At 52.0% G+C, this 10723-nt stretch overlaps 1 protein-coding gene across 1 annotated transcript; it reads left to right on the forward strand.

Moving 5' to 3' along the window:
- Positions 1-3038: 3038 nt before the first annotated feature.
- On the forward strand, positions 3039-9544 carry LOC126539629 (uncharacterized). Its single transcript, XM_050186516.3, has 3 exons — positions 3039-3225; positions 5615-8002; positions 9250-9544. The coding sequence occupies exon 2, from the start codon at positions 5804-5806 to the stop codon at positions 7895-7897; it is 2094 nt and encodes a 697-aa protein (XP_050042473.1). The 5' UTR covers positions 3039-3225; positions 5615-5803; the 3' UTR covers positions 7898-8002; positions 9250-9544.
- Positions 9545-10723: the final 1179 nt, after the last annotated feature.

The raw sequence follows: 10723 nt of genomic DNA on the forward strand, positions 1-10723 counted from the left end.
CACATCCCGTTTGTGTTACGAGCTCTGCCTCCATTCTTCTTTTTACCTTGTTATTACTGCAACATGCATTTGCGGCGGCAGTTTTGCGCATGAGGAGTACCCCAAGTGTCCATGGTCTTGTTGCAGCTGGCTGTCTGTGCGCTGCACTGCGTCTGTGATTGGATGTGGTACCTGTGACATCGTCTCTGCAGTCGAGACCTGCTATGAGATCGAGGGCACATAAGTCTTCGTTCGAATTTTCTACTGTTTTCGCGGAGTACGTAGATTTTGTAGTTTGCAGGCAATATCGTCGCAGCGGGATTTGCGTAACTGGCTTGTTTGTTTTCAGTGTCCAAACTTAGCGCGTGGCCCTTTAGCAAAACGCCACCATGATGACCTGTACCTTTTTTCTTCTTTTTTTTTTCACGCAAGATTCTACAATGTTTATTGCTGTCTTTGATGTAACTATGTCTGCATTCCCGTCACTGTACTTTTACCTCATCGGGCAACCCTGGTGCAAAAACACTTCGAGGGGTGGGGGGGGGGAGTGAAACACGTGCCCAAGGTCGCCCCACACGGGAAATCCAGCACGGCTCTGTAATTACAGCCATCTTGGCCCTACTTGCTGAAGTCAACGTGTCGGTCACTACGGAGGCCAGACCGTCTGAGCAGAGGTTTAAGTATTAAGTCCACAACAAGTGGTACGGCTCTCGTTGTAGCACTTGCTTCGCCGATCAGCCCCCCCTCCCTTCCCCCCTCCGCCATTGGTCTAACAGATATGTCTGACACAGGAGCCAATGTTTCTACAAGTAGACTTGTTGTTCGTCAAGGAAACAACTGCAATAACCGAAAGCAGTTGTGCACTGCTAAGCACGAGGTCGCAGGATCAAATCCCGGCCGCCGCGGCCGCATTTCCGTAACGGGCGAAATACAAAAACGCCCGTGTGCCATGAATTGGGTACACGCTAAAGAACCCCAGGTGGTCAAAACTAATCCCCCACTACGGCATGCCTTATAATCAGATTGTGACCCCATAATTTTTTCAATCATCTTCCTGTGAACATCCGTTTATTGTTTGGACCGTATGTGGTAGTGTGACAGATTGGCGGAGGACGGGAAAATATGCTGCCCGCCGGAAGTGGCCGCGTGCGAAGGTAGCGAGCGCCGCTAATTGGCAGTGGTGGAGGACTGTAGCTGCAGGTGGGTTTAGCCTGGCAATCGAGTCTCTTGCAGTGTCGCCGGGGTATGTGCTTACGACCCGTCCAACAAACCTGCGCCTCTTAGGAGTGCAGGTAGAGAATGTGAAGCTTACCTAGGAGGTGGGGGGGGGCCTTTGATGAATAGTGGCAACGTGAGGTGTTTCAGGCACGCAAACGGAAGGCTTGTTGGTTTGAAAATGTTCTTGCCACGTTTTTGCAGGATGCTTCCTCTCTGGACTACTCGTCTTCTGCCGGAAAGGAATGGATGGGAACTGAGGTACCACCTAAGGTTTGTAGCTTGGGGGTGGCAGCATGATGCAGGAGTTTGGCTTTTCTGGCTGTTGCCCTGGTGGTTCGAAAACCTAGACAAATACACCCGCACGGGAATTCTCGGTTCTTGTGCCGATTCCCATTCCTTCGGAGGGGCGGCCATGTCACCGTAGGTAATGGTGGTCGATTCTCTGCCGCCGGTAAATCGCCGCCAGCACCTTCTGTTGTAGTTGGAAAATGGCACATTTGTAGGATGTGTTGTGCCACGGAAGAATAAGCAAGTTATTTGGAAATTGGGCGAATATCCCCATCTAGATGTCGGCCACGAGCCCTTGAACTCTGGCGGCTTCCTCGGCCCGTTGAGCAGCGTAGACTTCCAGCGCGTTCGGTTCAAGACTGCGTCCCCGTCTGGAACCCCTCCTTGTTCGCACTCCCATAACTTGTGTTCCAGAGTTGCCCTGGCCTCGCAAAACTTGCACTGGTTTGATGAAGAATGAAATAATTTCTCGGAGTAGTTGTGTAGTTCGTGGTTCTGTGCATTGCACGAAGACAGGAACTGTTTCGGCAGGAGAGTCATTTAAAACAGGGTGTGGCCATTCACCGTTCCGTTCCTCTGCATCGGAGGTGCCATTCTGTCTCATTCTGTAAAGGCGGCATTTTGAGCCAGTCAGAGAGGCCGCAGCAGCCGTCGGGGCCAATCGGAGCTGTCAACATGGCGGAATTTGAAAATGTCCAGAACAGCACCCCGTGACACCATTATGACAGTAATGATGCATCGCGTTACTGCGTTTTAGAGTAGCCTACGGGCTCTGTTCTAGGTTGCTGTACCACGAGCGTGGGGTTGCCTAAGGTTAATCATGACGATGGTGATGATAATGCTTAGCTATGGTGCGTACCCACAGTACAGGTGTAGGATAGGCGCCCTAGCAGGTTGCAGGAGGAATCGCAGGACATTTATACTCAATAGAAAGCGAACAGAAGCATGCAAAAGGAAAGGTGCCAGAAAGAGTGCTGTAAACTGGGATTTGGACTACGTGAAACGAAATTATATAGATGACGTATTCAGGGAAGTTGGGAAATAACTTATTTTCAAGGAAGGTATTGAAATAATAGGAAAGGAAAGAGAGATATTCAAGGAAAAGGTGATTAGCACGGTGGCTGGTTGGTCCTCGATAAAATGGCGCAACCTACTGCAGGTGATAGGCAAAATGAATTTTGTATGATAAAAGATACGATATTAAGTGGATAATGATAGTGTATCGTTAAGGCACAACGGTGGAACATTTAAACTTCTTTTTTTCGTTTAACGTCATGAAATTCTACAGTGGCTTATGAGGGACATCAAAGTGGGGCATTCCGGATTAATTTCCAACTGCTGCGTTTCTTTAACGTGTACCCAACGCACGATGAGCAGCTTTGCATGCGGCCGCCGCCGGGGTCGAACCCGCGACCTCGTTCTGAGCAGCGCAACGCCACAGCCACCGAGTTACCGCGTCGCTGAGTGCAGCGAACGATGGTGCCCCGAGCTGTGTCGATTTCGAGGCGCGCGACGGTGCTGCCGAAGAAAACGAAGCTCCCCTGTCGCTCGCGTCGCGAGGCACGCGCGACACGCGGGCCACCTTCGGCGGTTGGAGACTGGGCGGGCCCGACGTGCCGTCTCCGCTCGCGTCCGAGTTGGCCCGTGGGAGGCGGCGCCCGCAGCTGTCCCCCGTCGGCGCATGAGCTAGGCCCATCTCGGGGACGTCGAGGCGGGCCGCCCAAATTGCCTGACGCGAGAGTGAGTCCTCGCTGCATGTTCCTCTTCTAAACCTCGCCTGAGCATCGCTGCGCCGACCTCGCCAAAATCGCCCTGGCCTCCGAGGCGTATGGGATGGGACCGCGTAAATGCAGTTTAACTGCAACGAAATTTTGCATTCGCGTAATTGGGGCAATCTGAACTACTGAAGCAATCTTGGCAAAGCTACAGGGCTGGTCATTGTCTAGTGCTCTTATTAGCCGCTTTTTGAATATCACCCGAGCTGACGAAGCGTGCACGTGATGGTTTAAGGGATACGACGCAAGATCCCAGCACGTCGCCTCCGAGATATTTTTCGGCGTTTTGGTGGTTATCCGTGGGCAAGCGTAGGCCACGGGCGTTGCCTTAACTTGGGCATGCCGTCTCCGAGCTCGGGCGGCGCCCCGTATGCCCAGAAGCCGCGCTAGCCTAGAGCGCGCTGCGGTTCTCGGCGTTCCGAGTCATGCGTCACTTCCGGCGAACGTTAAGGGTCGGTTTTTCTTCATTCTTTTTTCAGTTGCGCTGTTGAAGACGTTTACTTTTTTTGCGAGCTTTTCGTGACTCAACACGTATTCCAACGTAATATTTTGCACGTAGGCTGTTCTATGCAGGGTATCCCAACTATCATGCGCGAAGATGTTAAAATATGCAAATGCCACGTAGCTAGACTGAACTAAGGCAATGTTGTCTACAGTCGTTTGGAGATGCTCAGATTATTTTTTGCATTCCGAGTAATCCCATGATTAGTCTTAATTAATTAATCAACTTCTCAAATATAATTAGGTGAAGTGTCAATGAGAAAGTTGTGGAATGATACGAAAAACTCGCGATACAGCTTTCTGGTGACACCATCGAAGGAATTACTCATTGAGCTCTGTTCAGTTCTATGCACAGTGTACATATCTAACCAGCACGTCATTATATGCTGGGCACCTGGCCAGAGAGACATCGTGGGCAATGTGCTAGCAGACCAAATGGCCACGCCAATTGCATCGCAAGCTATTTATCCTACCGCTGCCGTCCCTGTCACAGATCTGAAGCCTTTCTTAACGTAAGAAACTGCGAAGTCACTGGCAACGCTTGTGGGACGCGGAAACAAGTTATAATCTTCACGTGATAGAATCATAGTTAGGTTCCTGGCCTTCGCAACAATATCACGGTGAACTGATGTCCTATTCTGTCGTCTCACAATAGGACACGCTCTTGGCACCCATAATTTTCTACGTACTCGAAGTGAACGTCCGACCTGTGGTAGATGTGGGGGAGAGGCTGACCGTCCTCCACGTTCTCCTGGAGTTTCTGCATGGAAGCGGAATCTGAGATATTTACCCCTAGCATACCGGCAGCACATCCCTCTTGATCCTGTAATGTATGTCGGTCCAGAACTTTTTTTTTTTTATGCCAGTACAATGCTAGGTTTCCTGAAAGATATTGTTTTACATGTTATTAGCACAATAAATTCGTACCGCATCCTCTCTTCATAGGGTGCCGCTGTGATAGTAGTTCTGTATAGCACATGCCCCCAGGCCAACGTTACCTTAGTCTAGTAACGTTGCCCAGGCCCTTGTGTTTCAAGGCCTCTGGTAAGGCAGTAGTGCTCTAGCCAGTTTTTACATCTGACATATTTTTTATATCGTATCATTCTTTCGCAGTGAATTTGTATGCTCATAGTACACGCCATTAGTTACTGCCATAATCTTATTACACGTAGATTTCACGCACTTTACAGCGACTATTTTTAGGCCCCTTTACGGTCACGTCACATCGATTTCTATCTAGAACTCATCGCTCCGCTGCGAACTCACTGGCATGGCGCTTTTTGACCATACCTGGCCCTTGCGCCACTAAACGACACACATTCGTTCAATGTGGCGCCGATGCGCACATTCGATCGCGCCTTCGTGTCCGCATCGAGCAATAAGTCTTGTTTGTGGAACGAGACGTGAAACGCAAAGTGCATGCTTGGCGTCACTTCGCATGAAGTCCATTGGATACGCTCACGTGGCACTGCCGGCACCAAGCGTAAAACTCAACTTGTATTGTGGCTAGCAGACAGACACGCATGCATTGAAATCCAGGTTCGAACCTGTTGGAATCTGGGAGATCTTGACGTGTTTGATTTCAACCTCCAGAGGAGCCTAAAAGAACTGAAATTGAGGAAGTTTGTATGGATTAATGTGACTGAAGACAGGCGCGCGAACACGAACGCAAGACGGAACGAAAAGAACCACACAAAAGCCCACTAGACACGTAGCTATCCAAAACGTTGCGAGTGTCGCTTGGCAGGCAGTCGAGGCGCGTTGCTAACAGGTTCCATCAGTTAGACGTTTCCAGCTTCTTGTTCTCCAATGAACCCCCGCGTTATGCGCCTTGCTTTCATTCGCTGTCCTAGGTCGGTCACTGCAAGTAAATCGGGAGGGGATCGTGCCAAGGACTGACCCGACACGCACACGCCTCGGACTTTCTATGCGTGGCGCTCCGACTCGGGAGCAGCAGAAACGACCCGAGTTTGCAACAGGCACCGCTCTCTGAGTGAGCGAAATCAGCCAGCCGCTCTTTCGACCACCGCCCAACCTTCAAGATGACCGACGCTGCGCACCTCGCGGCCGCTCCCGCCCAACCTGCGAGCGCGACACCCCCTCAGGCAGCAGGCGCTGCGCCACCGCCTCCTCCCCCTCCCCTAGGCTACGCAGCTCCTCCACCCGACGACGCAGCTGCACCAGCTGCTGCCGCTCCGCCCGTTGCACCTTCGCCCGCCCAAACCCCGCCGCGAGCCCCACCAGCTCCCGCAATGCCGCCAGCCGCCGCACCGCCGCCTCCTGCACCGCAAGTTCTCGCACCTCAGCCTGCCGCACCGCCGCCTCCTGCACCGCAAGTTCTCGCACCTCAGCCTGCCGCACCGCAGGTGCCACCGCCACAGCCGTCTACTGCGGCGCCAAAGCAGTACACCGCTCAGACACCTTGCCAGGTGCCTGGGACGTGCGCCGTGGCAACGGTCAAGAGCGCACCTTCAGAGTCGCTCAAGAGGGAGTACGTTACAGCAGTGAAGGCGTACGAACAGCAAGTGGGCGCCAACGTCGTGCGCGGCAAGATGTTTATTGAGAGCTTACCCGCCTCTGAACGGCCAGCGAGCCGCGGCGTTTCCCCTACAGGAATGCTACCGGGAATGACTCCGGGAATGACTCCGGGAATGGCTTCGGGAATGGCTCCGGGAATGGTTCCGGGCATGGCACCACCGGGAATGGAATGCGGCTACAACATGGCAATGGGCATGGGACCCGGCGGGCCCTGCGGATACGGCCAGCAGGTGACTATGGGTGGTGGTGGCTACGGCGCGTCGCCGTTAAACGTACAGCGAAGCCGGGAAGAGTTCAAGAATATGATGAACACTAACACGGGAGTGGATTTCGCCCGGTTGGCTGAAATGGGACCCGAAGTTCAGAGGCTGCTGGATATGGGCACCCAGATTGACCAGATTCTGGAAGCCGCCCGGAGGGCCGAGAGGCCCCCGATAATAATGGATTCGGGTCCCACAGAAGGGTACGACGGCCCCGCAGCGGGCTCCGGAGGGCTACCACCATTGATTTCTGGCGGCGCCTACAACAGACCCATGCCAGGCGGCTTCGGTAGGCCTATGATGCCGCCCTACAACGCGCCGATGCCTAGCATGGCGAGCGCCTACAGCTCAGAACGTTTTCCACGGGATTACGGCAGGCCTGACATGGGCTCGCGGATGGTGGATTCCGCTGGGTGGCCGACGGATGGTCCGAGGGACCATGGAAGGCGAGCCGTGTCGAGAGAGAATACCAGATCTCACAGGGACGACTACACCGATGGCAGCAAACCGACCGCCAAACACTCTTTGAGCAGGGCTTCAGACCTACTACAGAAGATAAAGGAGGACATCGACGAGCACCGTGCCGAGACAGTGCTGGAGAAGATTCGCTGGGACGTCGACGATGACGGAGGCCGTGCAACAGCCAGGAGGAACAGTCTGCCGCCGGAGAGGAGGATGACGCCTTCGCGCACCATTCAAAGAGAGTACGACGAACACTACGGCGTTGAGGAGAGGCGGTCGCCGAGGCCGAGGCGAAGACAGTCGCGACACAAGCCCTCGTCGTCTTCATCATCATCATCTTCGTCCTCTTCCTCTCACGGCAAGCCTCACAGAAGGCGGTCGCACAAGTCCAAGGACAGCAAAGGCAAGCACCACAAGTCAAAAGGAAAGAAGAGGAGGGGATCTCTGCCCGCGAAGAAGAGTTCATCGTCGTCCTCTTCGTCCTCGTCCTCGGGACGTCGCTCGCCCAGGAACAAAGGCGGCAAGTCCATCGAGTTCGTCAGGAATATCACCGAGCGGTTCAGCTCGGAGTCCGCCGAGGGAGACCCGACGGCGGGTCTGGACGAGTTCCACCAGAAGTACATGATGATCGCGCGACCCGGGAGCCGCGGGATGATGAACGAGCCCGGCGTCGGCAGGTCCGGCTGTCCCCTCCGCAATGCAATGGGCGTCGGCTCGCGGGAGGAAGGCGCGCTGCGGACGCAGTCGAGGTCGTTCGGAGGCAGCGTCTACAAGTACGGCCCGCCGCCCACCGACCAGGCCGTAAAGCAGCGGATGTCGTCGGGTGGCGCGCTGTACCGGTACGAGAGCCAGCCGTCGGCTTTCAAGCGGGAGTAAAAATGTGTGGACGCTCGGGCGATCCCCCAGATTTGTCACGATTGGAGGACAGAATCGCCTGCCTCTGCGATCGCGTCTTCCTCGGCTCCAAGAATAAATTCAAAGGCGAGTATTTTCCTCAAGTTTAGTACGCACAATGAGATAAGTTTCTTTGGCAATGAAGCGCCTCACACGTGATACTGCTCCAAGTAGTCCGGCAGAGTTTGGCGGCGTTTTCGGTTTCTTGGAGCAGGTACTGGATGAGCGTAGCTTCCTCATGCAGCGGTTTCGCATTTGCTAAAACGCGAAAAAAAAAAAAGGCCAACAACTCTGAATAACTTCGGATGATCCATGTTTCGTTATTTTTAATATAAATGCGCTCCAGTAAATAAGATGTTTATGTTCCCTAGCTTAACCTAACGCGAGCGAGACCTTGCAACTATAGTTTGCAATATATATGATACAGGATGATACAGCCTATTTATTGGATTTGGTTTTCTCACGTGCTGATGTTTGGTAGAGATTTCCGGCGAGTGCTTGCACAGCTTGGATCAATAACATGGACATTGACTCATTAGGAATAAAAAGGACGGGAAATGTCCTGCACCGAAGTTGCAATCCTAAGAAAATTGTTTCGCTTTGTCGTATGTATAGAGAATAGGCTTCAACGTATATTGTTCCTCAGCCACTTGAACAATATTTCAAAGAATCTGTCACCTAACCTGTTCATGTGCTGTGATGATACAACCTTATATTTATTGGAGTGGGTTTAAACACGTGCTGATGTTTTATAGAGATTTCCGGCGAGTGCTTGCTCAACTGGGATAAATAATTGTGCATTGCGTCATTACAAAAAAGGACGAAAAATGTCCTGCACCAAAGTTGCACTCTTAAGAAAATTGTTTCGCTTTGTCGTTTGTATAGACAATATGTGTCAACCTATTTTTGTTCCTCAGTGACTTGAACAATGCTTTAATGATCCCGTCACCTAACCTGTCGATGTGCTGTGATTATAAAGCAGTATACAGTTATTCGATTAGGTTTAGACGCGTGATCTTGTTTGATAAGAGATTTCCGGCGAGTTCTTGCTCAATTTGGATAAATAATATAGGGTGCATTCGACGTGATTTCTTTTTTCATTGCCACAGGAAGTTGACGAGTACAGGTGTACATGGCATTTACAAATCCCTACGAATGTACCATCCTGAAAACGCTACAGACCAAGAGATGCGTAGCGTAGGACAGCGGTCTCAGGTGTTCGCTACTGATGCCCTTAGCGTTGTGTGTTAGCGTATGGTGTGCTAACGTGCAGCCCAAGTAACCGTGCAAAGCGAAGGCCGCCCTCAACTGCATCTGTTTTGTTCATCCTATAGGACTCGTGCGGGCACGGGCCAGCAACAGAGCGAGACAACGACGCGTCGGAGCCGACGCCATCCATCAGCCGTCTAGGCGCGGATACCAGCGTCTACTCCCTCGTTGAAATAGAGCATACATGGGCAATACGGCTTTTTTTATTTCGGCGCTTGCTGCTCACTGGAAACTGCTCATTGAAGAAAAATGCAAAATTTTCTCTCTCCGTACGGCTACGGCGTGTTGAGTGCGTTTTTTTTTTCTTTTTGGCAAAGCAGGTGCTTTATATATAGTTTGATAAATCAGTTTGCACTCTTGGCCAGAGTTCGGACTGCATGTGATGGGTTGAAACTTACAAGAAACGCCACTTTAGAACAAGACAAGAGGAGGCGAGTTTGCGAGGAGACGTTGTCGTATCCTCTTGTCCTGCTGAAAAGCGCCGTTTCTTCGAGCAAGTTTCCCGTGCGACTTTTATATCGTGAACTACTCTCGCGATTTCGAAACCGCTTAAACTTTCAAGCTTTTCGTAACCGCTTTTCGCCTTGCTACCCCCAACAAAGGGCTCTGAATGGAGAAATTGACGTGGTGGGTCTGGATGATCTCGCCGCATTTCTTTTACTTTCAACGGCTTTAACCTTTGTTCGCGGACTCTTGGCGATGCACGAGCTTGATTAGAACCTCACTGCGCAGCAACACGTACGGCGGAAAGCGAGCGCGATACCCAGGGATCGAGGTTTTGCAGACTGGCTGGAGCCGCAACGTTTCGCAACAAGCCGTGCACGTTACTGTGTGCCATATTTTGGCCATGACTAAGAGGGAATGGGATGCTATGGACGTCAGACTTTGGAGGATTGCAAGGCGCGTAGCGCCACCTGCCGTTGCGAAGAGGCAGTAATTGAGTAGTGCGAAGCCCGACTCCCATGCTAAGTTGCCTATGCAGCTAGCGACTGCGAAGCAACGATTTAACTATAGTTTGGTCCATATTGCGAGTGTTCTGCGCATTTAACACCCAGACAGAGAGCTATGAATTTCTACGCTAGTCTGATGCGCCGCTGAACTGCCATAAAGCACTTGCTGGCTAAACGACAGCAACCGCGATAGCTCCGCGCGCTACGAAGAAACGCCGCAATCGAAGCTACTGTTGTATTGTAAATTGCCATGAACGCGAAGGACGGAATAACAACGTTCAGTTTTACTGATTTCCATCGCGATCGTATGAAGGGGAAAGGCGAGAGCGCTGGATACGGGCCGTTCAACCTGTTGGGTAATCGGATTACATGCATTCCCCACAACACGGCGGCTCGCATGAGAAAGTGCGCCAATTTTGTTCTTCTGTAATTGTGTTGCGTAGCCCTGACGGAGGACCGTGGTAACCAAGCGAAAACTCAAGAATCTGCAGCCGCCACTTCGTTGGTAACAGAAAAAAACAACGTTGCGAACCATCCTGCTTAGGTGCTATCGATATCTCCACCTTTTAACAGACGTCCGCCTCCGCTT

Source organism: Dermacentor andersoni, chromosome 11 (genome assembly GCF_023375885.2).
Source record: "Dermacentor andersoni chromosome 11, qqDerAnde1_hic_scaffold, whole genome shotgun sequence".
NCBI lineage: Eukaryota > Metazoa > Arthropoda > Arachnida > Ixodida > Ixodidae > Dermacentor > Dermacentor andersoni.